This window comes from Papaver somniferum, chromosome 1 (assembly GCF_003573695.1).
Source record: "Papaver somniferum cultivar HN1 chromosome 1, ASM357369v1, whole genome shotgun sequence".
Classification (NCBI taxonomy): domain Eukaryota; kingdom Viridiplantae; phylum Streptophyta; class Magnoliopsida; order Ranunculales; family Papaveraceae; genus Papaver; species Papaver somniferum.
In genome coordinates, this window is record NC_039358.1 from 131146004 (window position 1) to 131173667 (window position 27664).

At 36.0% G+C, this 27664-nt stretch overlaps 2 protein-coding genes across 2 annotated transcripts; one reads left to right on the forward strand and one right to left on the reverse strand.

Annotated features, from left to right (window-relative positions):
- Positions 1 to 19561: 19561 nt before the first annotated feature.
- Positions 19562 to 21838, forward strand: LOC113300858 (pentatricopeptide repeat-containing protein At1g11290, chloroplastic-like). The gene has a single exon (XM_026549870.1). The coding sequence runs from the start codon at positions 19686 to 19688 to the stop codon at positions 21750 to 21752; it is 2067 nt and encodes a 688-aa protein (XP_026405655.1). The 5' UTR covers positions 19562 to 19685; the 3' UTR covers positions 21753 to 21838.
- Positions 21839 to 21984: 146 nt separating this feature from the next.
- On the reverse strand, positions 21985 to 25227 carry LOC113300874 (p21-activated protein kinase-interacting protein 1-like). The gene is made up of 3 exons (XM_026549871.1): positions 24466 to 25227; positions 22571 to 22874; positions 21985 to 22394 (listed from the first exon to the last, which is right to left on the reverse strand). Exons 1-3 carry the CDS (start codon positions 25093 to 25095, stop codon positions 22354 to 22356), a joined length of 975 nt encoding a protein of 324 aa, XP_026405656.1. The 5' UTR covers positions 25096 to 25227; the 3' UTR covers positions 21985 to 22353.
- Positions 25228 to 27664: the final 2437 nt, after the last annotated feature.

Genomic DNA, 27664 nt, shown 5'->3' on the forward strand with positions numbered 1-27664 from the left:
TCACACACAAATGAAATATACTTTCATTTAGATGTGGGTAACCGTACCTAAACGTGTATATTGAGTTGGCTCAATAATAGTTAACCGTAGTTATCCATATGCATAATTTTTTCTTAACCACATTCATCTAACACATTTAGATCAACTATGATGATCAATCAATCATGAAAGATAATCAAATGAATCTAATTGTGTTTCATAGAGTTGTTCAATTGTTGTCAATCACATATAAGTATATATGATCTAATTGAAGCAATATCGGATTGATTCGTAATGTGCTAAGTACAAGAATCAGTTCATGAACATTAAGCCACGGTTTGCAAAGATTTCATTCCTTATTTCATAAATGCATCTGTTCATGAGTATATAAACATATTAAACCGATTTTAAAACTTTGACCACTAAGTTTGCAAACGGGTATGCAAACTTTAGTTCCGGACTTTGGTCTTGTCCAACAGTTTGCAAACGGGTACGCAAACTGTCGTCCCGGACCTAACTCAGGTAGAACCGTTCGCATACTGGTATGCAAACTTGGTTCCAGGACTTTAACAACTAAAACCGTTTGCATACTGGTATTCAAACTTTGTTTCCGCACCTGAATCACACCAACACAGTTTATACACTAAGTACGCATACTGTGATGTTTTCCAGACATGGGTTTTAGTTCTATACTCCCATTTCAATCATTGAAACATTCTTAGAAGACGACAATGGCTGTCTCACACAAACCATTAGCTTATAAAAAATTTCAAGTGATCGAATGATCAATACGAAACTTTCCAAGTCGACTCAAATGATTGTCTCACACAAATCATGTAAGATGTTTCAAGACAATTTCCACATGAACATATTGTGACTTATTATTTAGTTTCCAACAAATAAATTGTTTCCAACTAAACTCGTCAAGAATAATGATAAGTAGCTAAAGCAAAATGCTACCAATACATATTTCGAGAAATAGATAAGCGAGTTATACTCAGCTCGAAATAACAAATTTGTTGATATGAAAGTCTATATCACAATTCGACTTTTGTCTCAATAGGAGATATAATAGAATAGAATAAACTTCTGAGTGATAGATAAGTTTTAGTCTCCACATACCTTTTGTTGATGAAGTTCCTCTGAGTTTTGCAGCAGATCTTCGTCTTCAGTTGTAAGCACCGTGAAGTCTAAATCTCAACTACACAATATATCCTAGTCCGAAACTCCTATAAGTAGACTAGAAATCAAGACTATAGTTTTGATCAACTAAACTTGACAAACAAGCTTGAGATAGCAATGCTTGCGAGTTCGACCGAGAAGTTTTCTAACAATCTCCCTCTTTGTCAATTTTAGTGACAAATGTATCAATACATATGGATTACAAAATAAACAAACTTTGTAGCTTCTCATCTATCATGCTTGATTTCCTTGGTTCTTCAACATTCCTTGAATTCTTCGCCGCTCCAAGTATTCCAGTGATTCTAAATGCGTTCGACTCAGCATAATTGTTGTTGAAGATCCGTAGCTATAACAATACGAAAACAATTGTTCTCAAATATTGTTATACATTGTCAGAGTATTATTACACAACATCAAAGTCCAATTGCATCACAAGATTCACAACTTTGACAATAATACTATGGTGATATGTATCACTCCCCCTTAGTCAATACTTCATCTCACAATGAAAACCACTCCCCCTTACATAATGATCCGTAAACCATATGTATGTACAAAATAATTCTCCCCCTTTTTGTCAATATAAATTGGCAAAGGTACGAAAATTATGGGATCATAATGAAATTCTCATAGAGATACTTCATGACTAAAAGAGAACATACCAACTTTGTTTCGATGATTTCACATAGTCGAAACTTAGTGTATTCATAAAGGAGTTAATAAAGATACAAGATAACTCCTACAATATTCCACAACCACACTCCCCCACAAAGATTTGGCAATTAAGCGCAAGTTCAGTTAAGAACTCTCCCCCACAAAATGTCATTCCCGAAAGAACAACAAGAGCGACCTTACTTTTAACAAGAAAAGAAGGATTTCTTTGGACATTAACAAATTACATGAAACATGAATGTGTATCCAGAAAACTCGAATAAATTAATCCACAAGAGACCTTATTGAGTAATTTAATCGGAAATGCTCAACATAAGGAAACTTTCGGAGCCATACAATACTTTCACATAAAAGTGGATCAGGGAAAGATCAATATTGTGGAATATTCAAAAGTTCATTCTATTTTCCATCAATATTTGCATAATGACACAATAGACTAACTTCTGACGTATATGAGATAATCATAGTTCACGGACGTAACCACACATATCCCATAACATATTTTTCCAATATATAAAACCAATAAAGATTAATACTGCAAAATCATCTTCCAAATAACTTAGCATTTAAATAAATAAATCTAAAAATATTGCAAGATGAAAATCCGTTGGCAATAGCTATGTGTAATCACAACGTATGCTATTCCAAACCATGGTTATCCTTCTTAAAACACAAGAATAAATTCTCATAAGAAGTTTCCTAGACTTTAAGATCCTTGAAAAATTCTTTATCGTCCCCGAACTCCTTGTCGTCAACAGACATTGGAACATAAGGTTCATGAAGAAAGGATTCAATTCCAACAAACCTTCTTGATTGATACCGATCCAGGGCCTTCTGAATTTCAAGAGTTCTTAAAACAATAGCCTTTATTTGATACATCTCCATCCTTGTTTCTTTCAACTCTTGAAGAACACCAGAAAACTTTTGAAGAGTTGAGGGGTTAGCCCTTGGTTTCTTCATATTCTTACCTTTTCTCTTTAAAGTTGTAGAAGGATGAGATTTACCATTTTCCTTCATGATTGATGGATTAACAATCAATTAACATCTTTTCCATTAGAAGACATGATGCTTGTAGTCTCCATTCAACTATGGGATTGTGAGAGATACACAAAACTAGCTCTACAAGTAATCTTTTGATAAAAAGAGTTTTCAGGGAAGGAAAAGGAATGTGGGGTTACGCATACTATGATGTTTACCAGACATGGGTTTTAGTCCTAAACTCCAATTTCAATCATTGAAATATTCTTAAAAAACAACAATGGCTTTCTCACACAAACCATTAGCTTATAAGCAATTTTCAAGTGATCGAATGATCAATATGAAACTTTCCAAGTCGACATCAAATGATTATCTCACACAAATCATGTAAGATTTTTCAAGCTATTTCCACATGAACATATTTTAACTTATTATTTAGTTTCCAACAAATAAATTGTTTCCAATTAAACTCGTCAAGAATAATGATGAATGTATCTAAAGCAAAAATATACCAACACATATTTCGAGAAATAGATAAGCGAGTTATACTCATCTCGAAATAACAAATGTGTATAATATGAAAGTCTATATCACTATACGACTTTTGTCTCAATAAGAGATAGAATAGAATAAACTTCTGAGTGATAGATAAGTTTTAGTCTCCACAAACCTTTTGTTGATGAAGTTCCTCCAAGTTCTTCAGTTAATCTTCGTCTTCAGTTGTAAGCGTCGTGAAGTCTAAAATCTCAACTACACAATATATCCTAGTCTGAAATTCCTATAAGTAGACTAGAAATCGAGAATATAGTTTTGATCAACTAAACTTGACAAACAAGCTTGAAATAACAAATGCTTGCGAGTTCGACCGAGCAGTGCTCTAACAATCATAATATGACTACTAGGGGCAAAAAGGGAATATATTAAGCCAAAATCATATGCTGCTACTAAACATCCTATATCTGACAAATTAATTGCTTTAGCAGGTATTTCTACTCCTACATGTTTTGCTTAGGATAATAAAATTCCTAAGTGGAGAGTATCTCTAGTAAATGAGTATACAGCCTTGAAGAATGTTGGAATATGGTCATCAGTACCACCTGTTGCTGGTCAAAATGTAGTAGGGTGTAAATGGGTATTCAGAATTAAATACAATTCATATGGTTCTATAGAGAGATCCAAATCTAGGTTGGTGGAAAAGGGTTTTAATCAACAACAAGGAGTTGACTTTGATGAAACATTCAGTCCAGTGGCCAAGCCTCAGAACCATTTTTGCAATGACAATTCAGTTTGATCGGTGCATTAGACAACTTGATGTAAGTAATGCCTTTCTGCATGGAGATTTGAATGAGGTGGTTTATATGCAGCAACCTCCAGGTTTTGTGGATGAAACTAAACCTGATCATGTTTGCCTTCTTCACAAATCCCATTTATGGTCTTAAACAAGCACCCAGGGCTTAGTATGACAAATTAAGCAATGCTCTTCTCAATCTTCAATTTGTGAATTCTACTGCAGATACTTTTTTATTTGTATATCATCAAGGTGATCAGACAATAGTGGCTCTTGTGTATGAAGATGATATTTTATTCTCAGACAGCTCTTCTAATTTTATTCAGGAAATTATTATTCAACTGCAGAATCTATTTCCTATCAAAGATTTATGAGATTTTCATTACTTCTTAGGACTAGAAGTTAAAAAAACCTCAACAACAATGACAATTTCTCAAACCAAATACACACTGGATTTACTCACTAAGCATCATATGAAGGGTGTTAAGCCTTGTTTGACTCCCATTGTAGCTTCTGCAAAGTTGACATCAAAAGATGGTGAATTACTTGAGAATTCAACTGAATACAAAAACTTGGTTGGTTCTTTACATTATCTCACTTGGACAAGACCTAAGGTATCCTATGCAGTGAATCAAGTATGTCAGCTCATGCAAAATTCAAGAACTGCTCATTTTACATCTGCAAAGAGAATTTTAAGATATCTCTAAGGGCACTAATTCTCATGGTTTACTTTTCACAAAAGGTAGTTCATTTTTATTGGGATTTTCTGATGTTAATTAGGCTGGAAGCATTGAGGACAGAAGATCAACAGGGGTTATTGTATTTTTTAGGTCCAAATCCAGTTTCATGGTCTTCTAAGAAGCAAACAACAGTAGCTAGGTCTTCTAAAGAAACGGAATACAAGACACTTTCTCACAGTGCAACTGAAATTATATGGATCTGTTACCTCTTACAGGATTTATTCTTTTCCTTACCTTCAATGCCTATGTTAGGCTATGGCACCATCAGTTCTATCTCTATTGCTTCAAACCCAATACAACACTCAAAAATGAAGGATGTCCACATTGACTATCATTTTATAAGGGAGCTTGTTCAGACCAAGGATTGGGATGTGTTTTATGTATCTACTCTTGAACAGATAGCTAATATATTTACTAAGGCACTACATGGTCTAAGGTTTCATTTCTTAAAGGACGAGCTCAAGGTTCAAGATTCCTCTCCCCTGATCTCAAGGTGTTAACATATAAAGTTATGATGCAATGAAGGATAACACAAATTTTGGTGAATGATAAAATTTAAACATGTTTTACCTCTTGTGGTTCGCATGTGTGGATCGCACATGTGAAGTCTGTTCTTTGGTTTTGTCGGTTATATCTGTTTGAATAGTTGTTGACAATTTTATCTTTCGTAATTGATTTTTAATCATTTTACTTAATAAACCAGAGCTTCTTGATCACCATTGATATTGTTAGATCATTGCTCGGTCGAAATCGCAAGCGTTGTTATCTCAAGCTTGTTTGTCAATTTTAGTTGATCAAAACTATAGTCTTGATTTCTAGTTTACTTATAACTATTCTCGGATTAGGATATAATGTGTAGTTGAGATTTAGACTTCACGGCGTTCATCGATTGAAGACGAAGATCTACTGAGGAGATCTTGGAGGAAATTCATCAACAAAAGGTATGTAGAGACTAAAACTTATCTATCACTCAGAAGTCTATTATATTATATCTCTTAATGAGACTAAGTCGTATATCTATATAGACTTTTATACTATACACATTTTGATATTTCAAGCCGAGTTTAACTCAGTTATCTATTTCTCGAAATATATGTTGGAAGATTTTTGATTTAGCTACGTTCATCATACTCTTGACGAGTTTAGTTGGAAACAATTTATTTATTGGAGACTAAATAATAGTCAAAAGATGATCATGTGGAAATTGCCTTGAAACATCTTACATGATTTGTGTGAGACAATCATTTGATGTAGACTTCGAATGTTTCGTATTGATCATTCGATCACTTGAAAATTACTTGAAGCTAATAGTTTGTGTGAGACAACTATTGTCGTCTTCTAAGGATGTTTCAATGATTGAAATGAGAGTTTAGAACAAAAACCTTTGTCTGGATACAGCATAGTATGCGTACCTAGTATGCAAACCGTTTTGGTATGATTCAGGTCCGGGAACCTTGTTTGCATACCTAGTATGCGAACGGTTTTAACTGTAAAGTCCGGGAACCTTATTTGCATACTAGTATGCGAACGGTTCTACTTGAGTTAGGTCCGGGACGGCTGTTCGCATACCCGTTTGCAAGCGGCTGAATAAGACCAAAGTACGGAAGCTATAGCTTGCGTACCTGTTTGCAAACTTGGTGGTTAAAGTTCTAAAATCGGTTAAATATGATTTTCATACTCGTGAACAAATACGTTTATGATTTAAGGAATGCAATCTTTGCAAACCATGGCTTAATGTTCATGAATTGATTCTTACAAATCAATCCGATTTTGTTTCAATTGGTTCATATATATTTCTATGAGATAGTGAACAATTGGACAACTCTATGTGAAACACAATTAGATTCATTTGATTATCTTTCATGATTGATTGATCATCATAGTCAATCTAGATCTGTTAGATGAATGCGAAGTTGTTAGAGCATAGATTGGTCGACCTCGCATGCGTTGCTATATCAAGCATGTTTGTCAATGTTAGTGATCAAAACTATGAGTCATGATTTCTAGTCTATTATAGCTAAGTCTCGGACTAGGATAGAAAAGTGTAGTTGAGCTCAAGGACTTCATGGCGATTCATCATACAACAACGAAGATCTACTCAAGGAACTGTGGAACTTCATCAACAAAAAGGTAAGTGGAGACTTGAACTTATCTATCACTCAAAAGTCTATCTATTCTATCTCCTACTTCTTATGAGACAAAAAGTCGTATGATATATATACTGGATCATACACATTTGACATTTCGAGCTGAGTATTCACTACTTATCTTTTTCTCAAAATCGTGTGTTGGTAAAGCGTTTCGCTTTGATCAAGTTTATCTTCACCTAGTGACGAAAGTCATGAAAAGTTTCAATTACCTTGAGAATTGCTCTGACGTGAAACGGTCTGTGAATAACGGCTATATAACGTCCTCTAAGAATGTCTCAATGATTGGAATGAGAGTTTAGATTACATAACCATGTATTCCATAATCCGAAGTTTTCGAACTTTGTTGATTGAGAAAAACCGGAGGAATTGGCTTTGCCAAGTCCGCGAACTCAGTTTGTGAACAGACGAAAGTTCTCTTGCCGAGAATTTCTGCTGGGATTTTCCAAAAACTCGTTTGCGTGTTTAGTACGTGAACCTAGTCCGCGAACTGGCGGAAGTCTCTTTGCCGAGATTTTCTGCTGAGTTTGGAAAACTCTGTTGGTTTCCTTAAGTCCGCGAACTTGTTTGTGAGCTTAAGTGGTTATGATCTAAAGATGTGCTCTGAACATGAAACTTAAATTACTAAGGAATGATTTATGCAAACCGTGGCTATAAAGTTCATGAGCCGATTCATCGAATCGAATTATCTTTATTTCAATTGTGTCTTGTGTAGTTACATAAGATCTCATAGCAATTGAACAACTCTCTAACTAGTTCATTTGAGTCAATTGAACTAGTTATGGTGAAGAAGAACTAGGTTAATATGAATTGCACATATGGTTAACCTTTTGGGTTACTATGTTGAACCAACATACACGTACACATTTGGGCATGGTTTTCACAAACCCAGTAAACGTCTACCCAAGTGTGTGTGACAAGCTAAGTTTTTGATCTAACGGTTGAGAAATATTAGCTTGAATCTAAATCAGGTTTTCATCTAACGGTGAATATGGATTGCTTTGTAACTAAGGCAAAACCCTGATTTGAAGGCTATATAAAGGAGACATCTAGCGTTGTGCAAAACTAATCCCCACACGTCTGTGTGATACTAGTGCGCTCGCTAGAGTCGATTCTCCTTTAACCTTTGGTTTTCTTCTCTAAAAACAGGTTAACGACTTAAAAAATTCATTGGGATTGTGAGGCCAGACCGATACTACTTTTATCGTAGTTGTGTGATCTGATCTTGGATCTTCTATCGTACGAGTACAATCTTTGATTGGCTTGAGATCGTGAGAGTTCTCCGATAGGAATGATAAAGAAGTCACAAACATCTTCGTCTCACTGTTTGTGATTCATCGACAAACCGCTTGTGTAGTCAAGAAGGATTGTTGAGAGGTGATTGATTAATCTAGGCTGTTCTTCGGGAATATAAGACCGGATTATCAATTGGTTCCTGTTCACCTTGATTTTATATCTTAAGACGGAACAAAAACCTAGGGTTTTTCTGTGGGAGACAGATTTATCCTTTGATAGACTTTTCTGTGTGAGACAGATTTGTTTATTATCAAGTCTGCGATTTTGGGTTGCAGCAACTCTTAGTTGTGCGTGAGATCAGCTAAGGGAATCAAGTGCGCAGTATCTTGATGGGATCAGAGGCGTAGGAGTACAACTGTACCTTGAATTAGTGGGAGACTGATGGGGGTTCAACTATTGTCGAGTCCGAAGTTAGCTTGTAGTAGGCTAGTGTCTGTAGCGGCTTAATACAGTGTGTATTCAATCTGGACTAGGTCCCGGGGTTTTTCTGCATTTGCAGTTTCCTCGTTAACAAAACTTCTGGTGTCTGTGTTATTTCTTTTCCGCATTATATTTTATATAATTGAAATAATACAGGTTGTGCGTTAAGATCATCAATTGGAAATCCAATCTTTGGTTGTTGATTGATATTGATTGATCCTTGGACATTGGTCTTTGGTACCGTCCAAGTTATCTCTCTTTGATAAAGACTCGCAGATTTCCATTTGCTTGAGTAAAGATCAAATCGAGAGATTGAGATATAAACTCTTTGATATATCTTTTTATTGATTGAGTCTAACTGTCTTGTTGATTCTCATAAAAAGTATATTGGAGTTTGTCCATACAGATTGCTAAGCGAAATATTGGGTGGTGTTGTTAGACCCCCGCTTTTTCAACTGGTATCAGAGCGGGAAAACACGTTAAAGACCTTATAAGTCTGTGTTTGTGGCAGTCTGAGTCTGTGTATAGAATCTCATACGCATACCAAAAATGCCTCCTAAAGCTGTCAACTTTTTCAAGTGTCTTGGAAATACCTCAAAGGGTCACTCCTTAGACGATTCTTCCGAATCCCGAGGTAAGAAGATTGTTCCATTCTGTGTTGGTCATTCTTCCTCCAATGAGACATTGGACATAATGGCAAAGGCTGAAAAGGAGCTCACCAGAATTTCCAAAAATTCTACAGAGTTTGTTGATCTCAAGGATCATGTACAGCTCATTGATGAATTTGAAAAGTCTATTGATCGTGAACAGGTACTCTATAACATTATAGGGTCATTCTCTAAGGAAATAAAAAAACTTCTTCAAGAAAACAATATACAGCGTGAAAAGATTTGTGATCTTGAAAAGCTGGTTAAAGAAGGATCAATTAGAGAAAAATATTTGATCAAGACGCATTCTTCTGATCTTGACAGACTTCGTGTTGAGAAAAAGAAACTTGAAGCATCACTTGTCATAGCCCATGGACAGTGCAATTCCTTGGAAATGGAAAACTTTGTTTTAAAGAAAAATTCTTCTGCGCAAACTAATTCTCATGAGTTACTGTATAGAATGAAATTTTATCCAGATGAAGATTGTGTCAAGAAAAGTTTTCATAACTTACAATCTTCTCCGGTGACTATGAAGTTTAAACAAGTACCAGTTATTGCTTCTCCTCCACGAATTTGTACCTTCTGTGGAAAAGGAAATCACTATGTTATCCATTGTTTTTCCAGAAAGAAACGTGTTTCTGAACTTCACAAATTGTTTCTTTCTACTGTCAATGGAGTAAATAGTCGGACGACTGCTATAGTGAAGGTCCCTTTCATAGGAAACCAGGCATCTTATAAAAATGATCTCTCTCCTATAAATCATTACAGGACATTTGTAAACTCTCGGGCTACCAATGAAAGCATGTCCTGTGCTTATAAGAACAAATCGGGTAAATCTAAGTCTAGTGTGTGGAGACCAATTTCGGAAAATCCCCTAGAACCTTTTTCTAGAGGTCCTAGACTTTGTTATCAGAAAGGTTTCTCACCAGTGATTCCCAGAAGGACTGCGAGACGCACCCTTTTTTCTGGAAGCTGCAGTGAAAGGACAAGAAATGTCGAGATAAGATATCCTTGAGGAAATTACAGTTACTCTCTAAGAACCTGGTGATACTATGTCTCCCTATGCTACCTAACAACAAAATGTTATATTCTTGTGTCTAACTTGAGAGATACAAGGATAAGGATCTGAGAGCTGCTCAAGTATTGTGCTATTTTTCTCTAGCTTGTATATCTTCTGATGTAATGCTCTTCTCTAGTTTCCTTTTCTTTTGTCACTATGACCATTTGGGATGGAGAATCTTTGAAAGCTGCACAGTGTGCAATATTTCCTCTTAGGGTCATTTGTCTTTTGGTCGGCTCACGAACGTCTGCATCTCCTCAAGGAACTCTAGGGTTTCTAGCTAGGGCATTCACAAACATATATAACTCTTATACGTGTTTCATTTTTCTTCAGAAAGGAGCTCTATGGAAACTGTTCCCAAAGAAGAAGTTAACCCTATGGTTGAGGATGATCTCAAAGGATGTTATTATGGTAAAGAGTTTATACTGAAGAAGATGCTTGAAAGAAAAGAGTATAACTCTTGGATTGGAGAATCTGTCAAGGATATGATTCGTGTTTATAATGAAGTTAAGAACGAACTGGCTAACCTTCAATTGCAGATAAACCAGCTTATTGATGGACAGGAGAAAATCCTTGGTACTCAGAATATCTTGATCATAAATCAGAAGAAAGTTATCCTTGATTGTGCAAAGGCTCGTCATTATGCTCGCACTGTTAATCGGAAAGTTAATGTTCTGACTTATGAACATGGTGTGTCTACAGTCAACAGGATCAAGGATATCAGTGACTCATACTTTGATGAACCATTTCAGAGGTCTGAAATTATCAAGGAAAACTGAGGATATTTTCAGATGCCTAGTATGTCTTCTTTTTGGATTAGTTGGAAGAATAACTAGCGTCTTGAATAGCGAAGATTGTGACTACACATAGCTATTTTTGTTTTCATCTTCTTATATTTATTTTTTAGGTTTATTGGTTTTTAAATTCTAAAAATATTTGGAATATGATATTATTGCAGTATTAATCTGTTTTGAAGTATTGCAATATTTTTATGGGATATGTATTGTTTGCGTCCGTGAACTTGAAGGTCCCATATTGTGTCAAAAGTAAAGTCGTTGATAAATTGATATTCGTATTGATGAAAGGACGAATGAACTTTTGACAATTACAAAAGTTATGCCTATGCAGTCATTTATTTGATGGAAAATAGGATGAAATCTTTTGTTTGACAAAGATAAAGTCTATTATGTCGTTATGCAAATAGTGATGGAAAATAGAATAGATCCTTGTATGTTATCCACGGTATTGATATTCATTGATCCATTTTGTTATGTTTTACCGTGAAGGCTCCATTGTATATCTTATGTTGAGCACCTTACAACTATGTCGATTAATATTGGCCTTGTTGGTTGTTCCATGAGATGTTATATGTTGAGCATTCTTGAACTAAATTAATCATCTTGATTGGTTATTTAGTTATTTGCTCCGAAAGTCTTCTTTTGTCGAGCAAAATCTTTTGAAAATTAAATTGATTGCTTCGATGATTAGTTTGGTTGTGTATTCCAATTAGATTAATTATAGGTTCTCTTGTAATTAATCTAGTTGAGTTTTTCATATACTCCACAAGTTCTTGTGTTGAGTATATGAATGGCTATACTAGTCATGTTCTATTGGTTGATATAGTCGTATATACTATAAGGTTTTCCTTATGTTGAGTATTTGAACGATTAAGGTAGTCATCTCCGTGTGGTTATCTTAGTCGTAGCTCCGTGAGTTTTCTTATGTTGAGCACAATCAATTAAATTGATCACTTTTGTGGTTTGATTTAGTTGCGTATTCCAATTAAATTAATCATGGATTTACTTGTGATTAATTTGATTGAGTTTTTGATATAGAAAATCATTTCCATGGTTTTTGGTGTCCAATTAAAAAATTCTTCTTTTCTTTCGAAATTAAGGTCGCTCTTGTTGTTCTTTCGGGAATGACATCAAATGGGGGAGAGTTTTTTTGAACTTGTGCTTAATGGTAATATCTCGCGGGGTGTGCGGCTGTGGAATTTAATAAGGATTATCTTGTATCTTAAAACTCCTTGATGAATGCATTTATCTTCGGCTTTATGATTGCATCTAAATTAAGTTGGTATGTATTTTTTCTTTTAGTCTATGAAATATCTCTTGTGGAAATTTCATTATGATCCCGTTCTTTTACCTTTGCCGATTTTATTGACAAAAAGGGGGAGAAATAATGTAGTTCACACTACAAATACATATGGTTTTCGGATCATTGTGTAAGGGGGAGTGGTTTCCATGATCGAGATGGAGTATTGACTAAGGGGGAGTGATACATATCACCATAGTATTCTTGTTAAAGTCGTGATGCAATTGGACTTTGATGTTACATAATGATACTATGACACTGTATAATAATGATCGAGAATCTCGATTTCTCTCATTGTTATATCTACGGATCTTCAACAACGGTGGTGCTAAACTTACAGCCTTTGGGATCATTAAAGTACTTGGAAGGACGAAGATTTCAAGGATCGTTGAAGATTAGACTATGGAATAGGAGCCACTAAAGTTTATCTTTTTTGTATTCCATATGTATTAATAGTTTTGTCACTAAAATTGACAAAGGGGGAGATTGTTAGAGCACAGCTCGGTCAACCTCGCATGCGTTGCTATATCAAGCATGTTTGTCAATGTTAGTGATCAAAACTATGAGTCTTGATTTCTAGTCTATTATATCTAAGTCTCGGACTAGGATAGAAAAGTGTAGTTGAGATCAAGGACTTCATGGCGATTCATCATACAACGACGAAGATCTACTCAAGGAACCGTGGAACTTCATCAACAAAAAGGTATGTGGAGACTTGAACTTATCTATCACTCAAAAGTCTATCTATTCTATCTCCTACTTCTTATGAGGAAAAAAGTCGTATGTTATACAGACTGGATCATACACATTTGACATTTCGAGCTGAGTATTCACTACTTATGTTTTTCTCGAAATCTTGTATTGGTAAAGCGTTACGCTTCGATCAAGTTTATCTTCACCTAGTGGCGAAAGTCATGAAAAGTTTCAATTACCTTGAGAATTGCTCTGACGTGAAACGGTCTATGAATAACGGCTATATAACGTCCTCTGAGAATGTCTCAATGATTGGAATGAGAGTTTAGATTACATAACCATGTATTCCTTAATCCGAAGTTTTTGAACTTTGTTGATTGAGAGAAACCGGAGGAATTGGCTTTGCCAAGTCCGCGAACTCAGTTTGCGAACTGACGGAAGTTCTCTTGCCGAGAATTTCTGCTGGGATTTTCCAAAAACTCGTTTGTGTGTTTAGTCCACGAACTCAATCCGCGAACTGGCGGAAGTATCTTTGCCGAGATTTTCTACTGAGTTTGGAAAACTCTGTCGGTTGTCTTAAGTCCGCGAACTTGTTTGTGAGCTTAAGTGGTTATGATCTAAAGATGTGCTCTGAACATGAAACTTAAATTACTAAGGAATGCTTTATGCAAACCGTGGCTATAAAGTTCATGAGACGATTCATCGAATCGAATCATCTTTGTTTCAATTGTGTCTTGTGTAGTTACATAAGATCTCATAGCAATTGAACAACTCTCTAACTAGTTCATTTAAGTCAATTGAACTAGTTATGGTGAAGAAGAACTAGGTTAATATGAATTGCTCATATGGTTAACCTTTTGGGTTACTATGTTGAACCAACATACACGTACACGTTTGGGCATGGTTTTCACAAACCCAGTAAACGTCTACGCAAGTGTGTGTGACAAGCTAAGTTTTTGATCTAACGGTTGAGAAATGTTAGCTTGAATCTAAATCAGGTTTTCATCTAACTGTGAATATGGATTGCTTTGTAAATAAGGCAAAACCCTGATTTGAAGGCTATATAAAGGAGACATCTAGCATTGTGCAAAACTAATCCCCACACGTCTGTGTGATACTAGTGCGCTCGCTAGAGTCAATTCTCCTTTAACCTCTGGTTTTTTCTCTAAAACCAGGTTAACGACTTAAAGACTTTATTGGGATTGTGAAGCCAGGCCGATACTACTTTTTTCGTAGTTGTGTGATCTGATCTTGCATCTTCTATCGTACGAGTACAATCTTTCATTGGCTTGAGATCGTGAGAGTTCTCCGATAGACAAGATAAATAAGTCACAAACATCTTCGTCTCACTGTTTGTGATTCCTCGACAAACCGCTTGTGTAGTCAAGAAGGATTGTTGAGAGGTGATTGATTAATCTAGGATGTTCTTCGGGAAGATAAGACCGGATTATCAATTGGTTCCTGTTCACCTTGATTTTATATCTTAAGACGGAACAAAAACCTAAGGTTTTTCTGTGGGAGAAAGATTTATCCTTTGATAGACTTTTCTGTGTGAGACAGATTTGTTTATTATCAAGTCTGTGATTTTGGGTTGCAGCAACTCTTAGTTGTGGGTGAGATCAACTATGAGAATCAAGTGCACAGTATCCTGCTGGTATCAGAGGCGTAGGAGTACAACTGTACCTTGAATTAGTGGGAGACTGATTGGGGTTCAACTATAGTCCAGTCCTAAGTTAGCTTGTAGTAGGCTAGTGTATGTAGCGGCTTAATACAATGTGTATTCAATCTGGACTAGGTACCGAGGTTTTTCTGCATTTGAGGTTTCCTCGTTAACAAAACTTCTGGTGTCTGTGTTATTTCTTTCCGCATTATATTTTATATAATTGAAATAATACAGGTTGTGCGTTAAGATCATCAATCGGAAATCCAACCTTTGGTTGTTGATTGATATTGATTGATCCTTGGACATTGGTCTTTGGTACCGTCCAAGTTATCTCTCTTTGATAAAGACTCGCAGATTTCCATTTGCTTGAGTAAAGATCAAATCGAGAGATTTGAGATATAAACTCTTTGATATATCTTTTTATTGATTGAGTCTAACTGTCTTTTTGATTCTCATAAAAAGTATATTAGAGTTTGTCCATACAGATTGTTAAGAGAAATATTGGGTGTTGTTGTTAGACCCCCTCTTTTTCAGAAGTGTTCATATGGCTAACTCCGACTAACTGTTATTGAACCAACTCAATATACACGTTTAGGTACAGTTACCCATATCTAAATGAAGGTATATTTCATTTGTGCGTAATAAGCTAAGACCATCTAAAGGTGGAGATATATTGCTTTGGTTTTAGCAGACTTAGCTGGAATCTTAAATATGGATTTCATCTATTAACTTTGATTGAAAGCAAACCCTGATTTGAAAGACTATATAAGGGAGAACTCTAGCAACTGGAAAACCTAATCCCGACACTTTTCTGTGTCCTAGTTGCGACTAGAGTCGATTCTCCTTTAACCTAGGTTTTTCCAAAACCATTATAGGTTAATGACTTGAAGACTTCATTTGGGATTTGTGAAGCCAAATCCAACTATTTTCTCTGTAGTTGCATATTCTGATCTTACTTGTTCTATCATATTGAGCATTATCTTGTCTAAGATTTGCTCGAGATTTATCTCCGATAGGTAAGGTATAAAAAGTAATCACAAAGCTCTTCGTCTCATTCTGTGATTCCGCAATAACTTCTTCTACCACTATATAGTTAAGTAATTGTGAGGTGATTGATATTTCTAGGCTGCTCTTCGGGAGTATAAGACCGGATTATCAATTGGTTCATGCTCACCTTGATTTATCAAAAGACGGAACAAAAACTTCATAGGTACTTCTGTGGGAGACAGATTTATCTATCAGAATAGACTTATCTATGGGAGACAAATTTGTCTATAAGTCTTCGACTTTGGGTCGTAGCAACTCTTAGTTGTGGGTGAGATCAGCTAAGGGAATCAAGTACGCAGAATCCGGCGTGGTTCTAGAGGCGTAAGGAACGCGATTGTACCTTAATCAGTGTGAGACTTGGTTAAGGCTCAACTACATTCCAGTCCGAAGTTAACTTAGGCCAGTGTCTGTAGCGGATTAATACAATGTGGTGTTCAAATCTGTACTAGGTCTCGGGGTTTTTCTGCATTTGCAGTTTCCTCGTTAACAAAATTTCTGGTGACTGTGTTATTTCTTTTCCGCATTATATTTGTTTATATAATTGAAATATCACAGGTTGTACGTAGTTCGATCAATTGGTAAATCTGACCTTGATTGTTGGATAGGAATTGATTGGCACTTGGGAGTTGGTCTTTGGTACCGTCCAAGCTATTTCTCATATCAATCGGGCTCACAGATTTCTATCTGTTCGATTGCAGATTGTATTGAGAAATTTAAATTAAGCTCTTTTATATATCTCTTGATTGAGCTCGCTTTTAAGTTGGTGCTCTTGGAATTATATTGAAGTTAGTCCATACAGATTGCCGAACGAATTATTTGGTGTGGTTGTTGTATCCCCGTTTTTTCAGATATGTTATCACATATGACCTTCAATCACCTCTAACAACACCCACCATTCCTTAGCTTCTCGGATTTGACACTAACCATCTCTGTCTCAGCCCCAATCCTCATATGACCTTACATAATCATCACAACAGCACCAACATTATTTTAACTCGTTCTAAACCCAAATACCCCCATCATCTTAATCAATTGACAGTAACCACACCAGAACCAATTTCTCTAATTTTTTTCATCACCATCCCCAATTCTTCTTGATTCATTCCCATATTATGATATCTCGAATTCCATCTCAATCAATCACTAAAGCCCATGAATTTATTCACTAATCCATTGATAGCAACGAATACATGTCCATCTCCATTTCCAATCCATTCATCATCAATTAATCAACGACGGAAACTTGGATTTCTTGACTTTGTTCTCAACAACGGATCCCTAATTCCTAGTTCTTCTTCCTGAGTTCTTCTTGAGCACCATATTGTTGTAATATCTTCAAGTAAACCTTCAACAACATCTTCTTCTCAATTTAACCCTTCGAGTATCCAGCTAAACCCATTAAAGGCCTTGGCTTGCCGGAGGTAACAACTAGGGCATAGAAATAATAACTAAAACAAGTGAAGAGAAATGAAATCATTCTTTGTTTGTCCTAGAAATCAGATCATGTTTAGTTTTTTGATTGAACTGGAATACTATATCTCTACCTGTTCATCTACGATAACAAGTATGTTGAGAAATAAATCAGATGTGTTCATTTTCTTAGAGAATTTCCAAGATAAGATTACTGTCTAGGATTAACACATGTGTGGTTCCATACGTATCACTGATGTGGGTCATTAAATCTCAAGCGTTTATTTTCATAGAGATTAAATACCAATGAGATATATGTTCATGAATACGTCACGTGTATAAGGGTAATATGGTAATCTCAATTTCAAGAAATTAACCAAAAAATGCGATATATTGACTGTTTTCAATGCAAACATGGAAGAAGACCTAGTTTTGAAAAGTGCAAAAAAAAAAGAGGTCTAGATTTGTCTTTCGGGTTGAAACCTAGGCCTGTTTCTGTATATATCTCAAATCTATATGAGTACGGTTTAAGAGATTAAGAAACTTTCCTAATATGAAAATCTTTTGGATGCATTTTATAGTTCCATCACCAACAACTTACCAAAAATTTTTGTAAATAAAAACAATGCGGATATTATCACCAATGTAAACAACAAAAATAGGGTCGTCTGAGTCATGGTCAAGAGTACATGCCAAATTGGAGAGATTTGAAGGAGGTTGGATATTAACATCTTCTTGGAACAGATTATTAGGAAAAAAGACACTAATTCCATTATTTATAAAAGAGGGATATTATTATTAGCGAGGATGATATTATTGAGAGATCCGACCGTCAGTATCTATTAGCATTTTTTTGTACTATATGTATTAGTATCATCCCCGATAATAATGGTATCCCTTTTATAAGTCGTGTTAATTTTGTACCAACTTTTTCTGGATTCATTAACCACATATAATCAGTTGTTCGAATACAATATATAAATGGAATTGCTTTGAGTTTCTGTCTCTAGTGTTCTACCAAATTTTTATCACCTTTTGTTCCCTGTAAGTAGCTTCCATGATGATGTAATATTCTCTATGAGTAAAAATAGCCGCTGGAGATACACTTTGCTGAATCAATAGTTTTTCTCTCACGGATACTTATTTTCCCTATAACACAACCTATTTTGTTTCTGCTTCAACAAGTGAGAAAAACTTGAAGATACTCAGTTTTGATACTCAGGATGGGAACTTCAATCATCATTGAGGTTGATATTTCAGTTTTGATAACAACTTCAAGATACTCAGGATGGGAACACCAAAAAACTTCAAATCTATAAGAAGGAGGATATCTACGATAATTCCTACACGTATTTAACATGACTAGCAGTAACAATTGCTTTTCTTTCCCTCTTTCTCCGCCCAAAAAGAAAAGAAAAAACAGAGTTCCCTCCTTCTTCTTGCTCAGACCTAATCCTTTTGGCTTCAAGGATTATGTTTTTAGATTATTTATTTTTTATTGTTGTCGTTTTTGGTGTCGATTGACATATTTCTTCGTTATTTGGACGATTATTTCTTCATCTTTACGATGACTTCTCTTCGTGGCGATTCTTACAAATCTTCATGGTATTTCCTGCCTTGCTATTCTCGATTCGTTTCAAGAACATCAATGATTCTACTCAGCTTCGTTTTAGATTCATTTTTGACAAGAGGGATTTAGGCGCCCAGATTCTTTTGGGCCTATAAGATTTTTGGTAAAATACCCTATTTTCTCTGGAGAATTTCATATCGAAGAAAACAATCAGTTTAAATGATTGATGTTTGTTCCGGTTCACACTATCATTCATCACTACTATTTACATAAAAGTTCGATATCTTTGTTGTTCATGGTTATTTCTCTTCGTGATTTACTTGCCATAGACGTACTCCTAAATCTCAAAGAAACATCTCTCTAGAGATGTAACCATAGGATCCAACATCTGTCTCGTTAATTATAAACTGGTCGTTAATTATAAACCGGTCCCGGAAAACATATACTACACGTCACCAAATTACGCTAGAAGTTACCAAGTTCATACAAAACAAAACAAAACAAAACGTCATCACTAAATCCAACAGACGTGATCCTGCATGAAATTTGGTAATCTGCGGTAGCAACTCTTAAAAATAAGCCGGTCGGTGATCTATTTTCTTTGGTAAACTAGTTACTGGTGCCGGTCGTTTCTTTGGTCAACTAATTACTGGTGCCGGTCGTTTATTGTAGTTGTTAAGGAAGAATAGGTTAGTCGTTGATCCATTTTCTTTGGTTAACTAATAAGTTGTGCCGGCATTGATCGTTGATTAGTTGTTACGGAAAAATAGGTTGACAAGAAAGAAAAAAAATAAAAATGAGGAGCATGATTTCCCAACACTCGAAGTATCTGTTTCATCATTTCCCGTCCAAATTGAAGGACCTTCCCGCCGTTCAAACCCGTTGTTTTAGTTCCATGACACCTCTCTTGGATTTCTGCGACAAAATAGAATTTCTTCAACAAATCCATGCTAGATACATTGTTTATGGTCACCGTCAAAACCAAACCCTCTGTTCAAAGCTTATAAGCAGTTATGCTAATCTCGACCATCTTCATTTCTCTCAACAAGTATTCAATTCTGTCGACAACCCAAATTCTCTTGTTTATAATACACTTCTCCAAAGTCTTTTAAAGTTTGGTAAATACAATGGAACCCATCTTGAAACTGTAAGGAAAATCCATGGACATGTTATTAAATTGGGTTATGATTTGGATGTTAGTGCTTTGGAAGAAATGTATGGTTTATATGGTAAAGGTGGTGGTGCTAGTGAACTGTTTGAAGAAATGCCTATCAGGGATTTAACTTATTGGAACTTGCTGATATCTGAGTGTACACGAAATGGTAAGCCTGATGAAAGTTTTCGGCTTTTCAGAGAGATGAGAATGGAAGGATTGGGACCTGATTTCAGAACTATAATAAGCCTATTGAATTCCAGTGTTATTTTGAACTCAATTGAAGCTGGGAAATTTGTTCATCTTTTGATTGTTTTGAGCAACTTAAGTAATGATTTATCAGTGAGTACTGCTTTATTGACGATGTACACAAAACTAGGTAGCCTGGAATCTGCAAAAGTGTTATTTGATCAAATGCTAGACAAGGATTGTGTTGTGTGGAACATAATGATTTCGGCTTATTGTACGAATGGATATTCAAAGGAAGCGTTAGAACTGTTGATGCAGATGGGAAGTTCAGGTGTTAGAACCGATTTATGTACTGCATTAGCTGTTATATCTTCAGCTACGGAGTTGAAATCTCTTGGGCAGGGTAAAGAGGTACATGCACATGTGGTTCGTAATGGTTCTGATTATCAAGTATCAGTTCATAATTCACTGATAGAGATGTACTGCAAATGTGGGGATTTAAAAAGTGCACGAAACATTTTTGATTTTATTCATGACAAGACCGTGGTTTCATGGAGTTCCATGATTAAGGGGTATGCAAACAATGGTCTATCTTCTGATGCCTTGTTTCTCTTTTCTAAAATGAGAATTGACGGAACTAGGTTTGATACCGTGACAGTGATGAATGTTTTACCTGCTTGTGTGAATCTGGGAGCTTTAGAATATGTCAAATATTTTCATGGCTATTCAATAAAATATGGTTTAATCTCAGAAGTCTCCATGGTTACAGCACTTTTTGATAGCTACGCAAAATGTGGATGTATAGAAGTGGCCCAGAAGCTCTTTGATGAAGAACTTGATGCTAAGGATGTAGTTTCATGGAATACTATGATCAATGCTTATTCGAAACATGGAAACTCAGGTCAATGTTTTGAGTTGTACGCCAAAATGAAGGGTTTGAACTTGAGACCAGACAGGATAACCTTTCTTGGGTTGTTGACAGCGTGTGTTAATTTAGGATTGGTGAAAGAAGGCTGGGAGTGTTTTGAGGAGATGAGAAAAACTTACAATTGTGAACCCAGTCTTGAACACTATGCTTGTATGGTGGATCTTTTGGGGCGCACTGGGAATACGGAAGAAGCTGTAAAACTTTTAAAGTCGATGCCTTTTGAGCCAGATGCACGAATCTGGGGGTCAATATTGACAGCAAGTAAGACAAAATCAGACACTAAGCTTGCCGAGTTTGCAACAGGGGAGCTCATAAAGATGGAGCCGGGAAATGCTGCAAACTACATTTTGCTTTCCAACATATATGCTTCTGCAGGAAAATGGGATAAGGTTGCTAATATGAGGGTTGTTCTTAGAAATAAAGGTCTGAAAAAGACGCCAGGCACTAGCTGGTTAGAGATCAGTGGCAGTGTACATGAGTTTCGTGTTGCTGATCGTTCTCATCCAAAGTCGCGGGATATTTATGCCATTTTAGGAAATCTAGAAATGGAAATCAAGAATAATACATCCAAGAGTCCGCAACTATTATCCTGAGTTCCAGCTTAGCGTTCAGTATGTTCCACAGAACTCCGGCAACAACAGTATGGCTCTGGATAGTAATTCCCTTGAAACCAAGTGGTTGCAATTTCACCAGTCATACCAATTTTGAATAAAGAAACTATTTCAGCATTTCCCGGCAATTTCACCAGTCATACCAATTTTTAATTCCCTTGAGTAAAGTGCTAAAAGAGAATCCAAACCAATCTACAATAGTTAAAAAGGGCAATAGAACACCAAAAGTGCCTTCGGAAATTTGTTGCACAACTTTTTATCTTTACATACTTCTCTGAGCCGAAATATATAAGAAAACAAACATACAGGTACTTTTTTTAATGTTCCCAACACATCAAAATTGAAGGCTGATGAATGGTATTCATAAACCAACCACTCTAAATCACAAGACTCTACCAACATCGTTTTTGTACCCCTTAGAAAGACATCAAAATTTCCCAACAAACATAAAGAAGCCACTATCAATGGTATATGGTTTATCTCAAAGTTTCTTGATCCTGCATGACTATTTTCACAACATGAATAACTGAGGGGCTGTGTTGCCCAACGACACACAAAAAGGTGTTCACTCATTTTCTGCATCTTACTTTGAGGAACTTGTCCCCAATTCTGATTTCTTGATTGCTGTAAACAAGGAAACAAGCAAACATAAAAATCTACAAACTGCAAAATCAACTTATGAAACAACAAAATTTATTTTGAGTACCAGGACAAGGAACTAAATTACTCAATACAACAGAAACTTTACTGACAAAACAACAAAATTATACTCAAACAGATCCATGAAACAGAGCACTCACATTTTATCGAGGATCCTGCAAGACATGTCAACCTAGATTTTGTGTCCGCCTCAGCAACTGGACTTGGCTGCTCTTTATTGGCCATGCGAACATCCCACACCCTTATGATTCCATCTGACGATGCAGATGCTACTAGATATGGGGATTCAGAGTTTTCCACATCATCGATGGTACTGCTAGACAGGACTGCAACTCCTTTCACACGCTTTGAATGTGCTTTCTCAATACAATATGCTTTCTTCCCACTGACAGGGTCCCATGCTGTGACGTTACAGTCCTCCCCGCCAGTAAATAACAGTCCATTCTGTTATCATCAAAATCAACATTAGGAAAGACAACATAAATAAGTGCAAACATCAAAAACATTTTCAGTATTGTCTGTTCTTAGGAAGGACACATATGTTGTTCAACCAATTATGTTCACTATTATTTTGGTCAGGAGTTTATTGACAACATTGTATGAACCAATAAAAAGTTTTCATTAGGGAGCAGTCCAGAGCCTCAGACACACATAAACTCAGCTAGAAGAACAATAAATTGGAAAGCTTGAGATAAACGCACTCATGAAATCTTTAACAAAGAAAAAGTAGAATCTCTTCTTCACTCCATGAATGCAACCTCTACCATAAGCGAGCAAACATCATGTAGCCATACTCAGCAGATAAAACCAAGAAGCAGAGAGAAAAGCCATTGCTTCCACAAAATAAAAATCAATTTGTCACAGCGTAAAATGTCTATACAATATATTCTGAAACTTCTGGAGCCCAAAATGTTAATTGAAAAACTATTCATAGATAACAACGGCAAACTAATCAAAGCTTCCAAACTCTTCCCTTCAAAAGCAAGGCGATATGAGAAAAGGAAACCCTAGAGGGCTTGCATATCTCCTGATGATTTATTTGTTCATGTAAGAAGTGCCAAGATATTGGTTTGTGAACGTCAATGCGGCTTAATGATCCAAAGCAAACAAATGGAAGGCATAAAGCACCCATCACTGGGGCCATGAATTATCTCCTATGCATCTGGGAGCAGTGCTTAGATGTAATTATGAAGGTTAATACTGTGTATGGGGAAATTTGAAGACTATAAACAGGTAAAAGGACTAAAACAAAAAGGTTTTACAGTATTGTCACAGTAAATAAAGTAATAATCCCCTTCAAACATGAGTTTGGCAGGGCAACTGAAAGTTGAAGAGAAGCAGACTGTATATTGCTTGCAAGCCTGATGCGTTGAAACTTAGAAAAGAATTCCGTCTGCAACACGTCCATTGGGATTTGACCTTCGGAAAGAGAAATTCTGCTTATATCAATAAACCCCTTTTCCTACAGCTAAGCATCTTATTCAGCTTACAAGCATCTCAAGAAGGACTAGAGAGATTTGGGGGAAAACCTATTGTCATAGATCGCCACCATCAAAGTGAAGCAGAAACCCACCAAAACTTTAGAGACTCGCTACTTTGTCATGAAATTGGATATCCTCTACTCAATCTAGTTCAGCAATAATTCTTTAAGCATACCAGAAGTCTATTTCAACTCTAAGTTTGAGCTAAACAAGAAACCTAAAAACGAACCATACTAAGCATACGATAATTGATATTGTTGGCATTATTTAACAAGTTCAGAAATGAACAATTGTTTTAGTACAAACAACTAAGGTCTCTAAACAAAAATTTGTGAACCCTTATTCTCTATGCTTTTTAATCAAATAAACATATGCTTGTATTTCAACATATCTTTAATTCTTATCTCTCGAAAGAAATCTCAGTGACACTACCTACATGAATTCATCCACTATGTGAACATAAAGCTTAAAATTATGTAATTTTCCACGACACCAGTAACAAACAGTCGTAAACAAATAAAGTTCGGGGGAAAATAGGGTAGAGAAATCCTTACAGCAGATGCAGCAGCACAAAGAATTCTATTCTTGTTATCCATCTCTAAAACCAACTTAGCATCCTCAGCTTCATGAATACAAATTTTATCTTCCATAACCAAAAAGAACTTACTCCCATCTGAATCAAATTTCACCATTGAAGCTTCCTTATTTAACCTACAGCAGAAACTCCTCCTCCCTCTCACTAAATTGGACATAGCTAAACAAGAATCTCTACCAACACTCAGAGCCAACTTCCCAGACTTATGTATACTCAAATCGTTAACACTTTTTCTATGAGCTTGGATACTTTTGTAATGAACAAAAGGATCAGCATCATAGATACTAACAGTACCATCTTCAGAACCACTGAGAAGATTACGAGGGTAAGAAAGTGAAGACGAGTTAAAGAAAGAGACACAAGTGATAGCCCCTGTTTGATTTATGAGAGATCCAACTTCTGAAGAAGTGGTTATGTCGTATATTTTAATGGAGTCATCTGCTCCACCGGAGACGGCTACAGGACCAGACATAGCAACACATTTAATTGCAGAGATATGGGATGGGTATGAGAAAAGTGGGATTAGGGTTTCAGATTTGAGCTTGAATCCCCATATGAACTTCTCGTAAGAACCAGCTACTAGAGTCATGGTGTCTCCCTCTCTCTCTCTCTTTCTCTCTGTAGGCGGAAGGTTTAGCGTCTGTGAATCAATTGGTCTGTAGGGTTTAACTGCGGAAGAAATCCCGAAATGGTTTTGTGGAGGGGAAGGCTAAAAAACTGCAGTCCGTAAGGGAGTGTAGGGTTTAAAGAAAGTTGGACTTAAAGCGAAAATGCTTGGTGCCCCCAAACCCTTTCTCCATGGCGGGTTGTAAAAATACTGGTTCATGGTTGTTCAGTCGTGACTATCGCTAGGCCCTAACCAAGCATTATGGCGTGCTATTTCCCTTAGCTATAGCTTATTTGAAGTTAAGGGAAATTGGTCTCAGGCAACCTCACGATGGTGTTGTGACATCCCTTAGTTATACTTTTTTTTCGTGTAAATAGTCAGTTTCTACTTTTTTTTCCCTTATTTTTCTGGTAGGAGTATTTGTGTAGGTTAAAAGATAATTATTAAGAGAAAAAGAAAAAATATGAAAACGCGGGGGTATAACATCCACGCCCGATATTTCGTTCGGCAATCCGTATGGACTAAACTCCAATATAATTCTGAGAGGACCAACTTAAAAGTGAGACTCGATCAAGAAAGATATCAAAGAGTTTTATCTCTTTCACAATACAATCAGTAAATCAACTAGATATCAATCCGCGAGACTGATTGATATGAGAATAACTCGGATGGTACCAAAGACCAATGGCCGAGTGTCAATCAAGTTCTATCCAACAATCAAGGTCGTATTTATCAACTGATTGAACTACGCAAAACCTGTGATATTTAAATTATATAAACAAATATAATGCGGAAAAAAAATAACACAGACACCAGAAATTTTGTTAACGAGGAAATCGCAAATGCAAAAAACCCCCGGGACCTAGTCCAGATTTGAACACACACCACATTGTATTAAGTTGCTACAGACTCTAGCCAACTACAAGTTAACTTCGGACTGGAATGTAGTTGAGCCCTAACCACGTCTCACACCGATTAAGGTACAGCCGCGTTCCTTACGCCTCTTGAATCCTAGTAGGACTTTGCGCACGGGATTCCCTTAGCTGATCTCACCCACACCTAAGAGTTTCTACGACCCAAAGTCGAAGACTTATAAACAAATCTGTCTCCCACAGATATGTCTATTCTGGTTTAGTTTTCGTCTTTAGATAAATCAAGGTGAACAGGAAACTCAACTAATAATCCGGTCTAATACTCCCGAAGAGCAGCCTATAATATTAGTCACCTCACAATAACCTAACTGATTAACATGAGAAATTATTGCAGAATCACAAGAGTCTGAGACGAAGAACTGTTGTGATTACTTTTTATATCTTACCTATCGGAGATGACTCTCGAGTAAATCTTAGAGAAGATAAAACTCAATACGATAGAACAAGTAAGATCATAATTCACAACTACATAGAAAATAGTTGGATCTGGCTTCACGAATCCCAAATGAAGTCTTCAAGTCGTTAACCTAATAATGGTTTTGGAAAAACCTAGGTTAAAGGAGAATCGACTCTAGTTTGCAACTAGGACACACGAGCGTGTCGGGATTAGGTTTCCCAGTTGCTAGAGTTTTCCTTTATATAGTCTTTCAAATCAGGGTTGCTTACAATCAAAGCTAAGAAAGCTTAGTAACACATCAATTGATATTCATTGTTAGATGAACTCCTAATTTAAGATTCAAGCTAAGTCTGCTTAGAAACTAAGCAATCAATCTCCACCGCTAGATATGGATAAACCATACCCAAACGTGTATACCTTTTTGGCTCAATAATAGTCAACCGAAGTTAGCCATATTAACATTTATAACTTAGCCATATTCATCTAACACTTCTAGACTAAATATGATGATCAATCAATCATGATATATAATCAATATGAATATAAATATGTTTCAAGAGAGTTGTTCAAATGTTCATCATGTTAGAGCATTGCTCGGTCGAACTCGCATGCTTTGCTATCTCAAGCATGTTTGTCATGTTAGTGATCAAAACTATGAGTCTTGATATCTAGCCTATTTAGATGTCACGAAACTAGGACATAGATTGTGTAGTTGAGCTTTAGACTTCACAGCGTTCATCTCTTGAAGACGAAGAACTACTAAGGGGAGCTTGTGGAACTTCATCGACAAAAGGTATGTGGAGACTGAAACTTATCAATCACTTGGAAAGTCTATTTCTACTCTATCTCCTATATTGAGACATAAGTCGTGTTACGATATAGTTTTCTATTATACACATTTGAGATTTCGAGCTGAGTTTATCTCGCTTATATATTTCTCGGAATATGTGTTGGCAAGCTTTTGCTTCGGCCGAATTCATCTTACATTCGTGACGAAAGTCCGAATAAGATCATATGAAAATTTTCGAGTCACATCTTACATGGTTTGTGTGATACAATCATTTGGTGTTGTCTTGGAATGTTTCATTATGATAATTTCAATAACTTGAAAATCGCTTTGACGAAAAATAGTTTGTGAACAACAACTATATAACGTCCTCTAAGAAAGTTTCAATGATTGAAATAAAGAGTTTAGAATCATGTAACCATGTTTGGATATAAG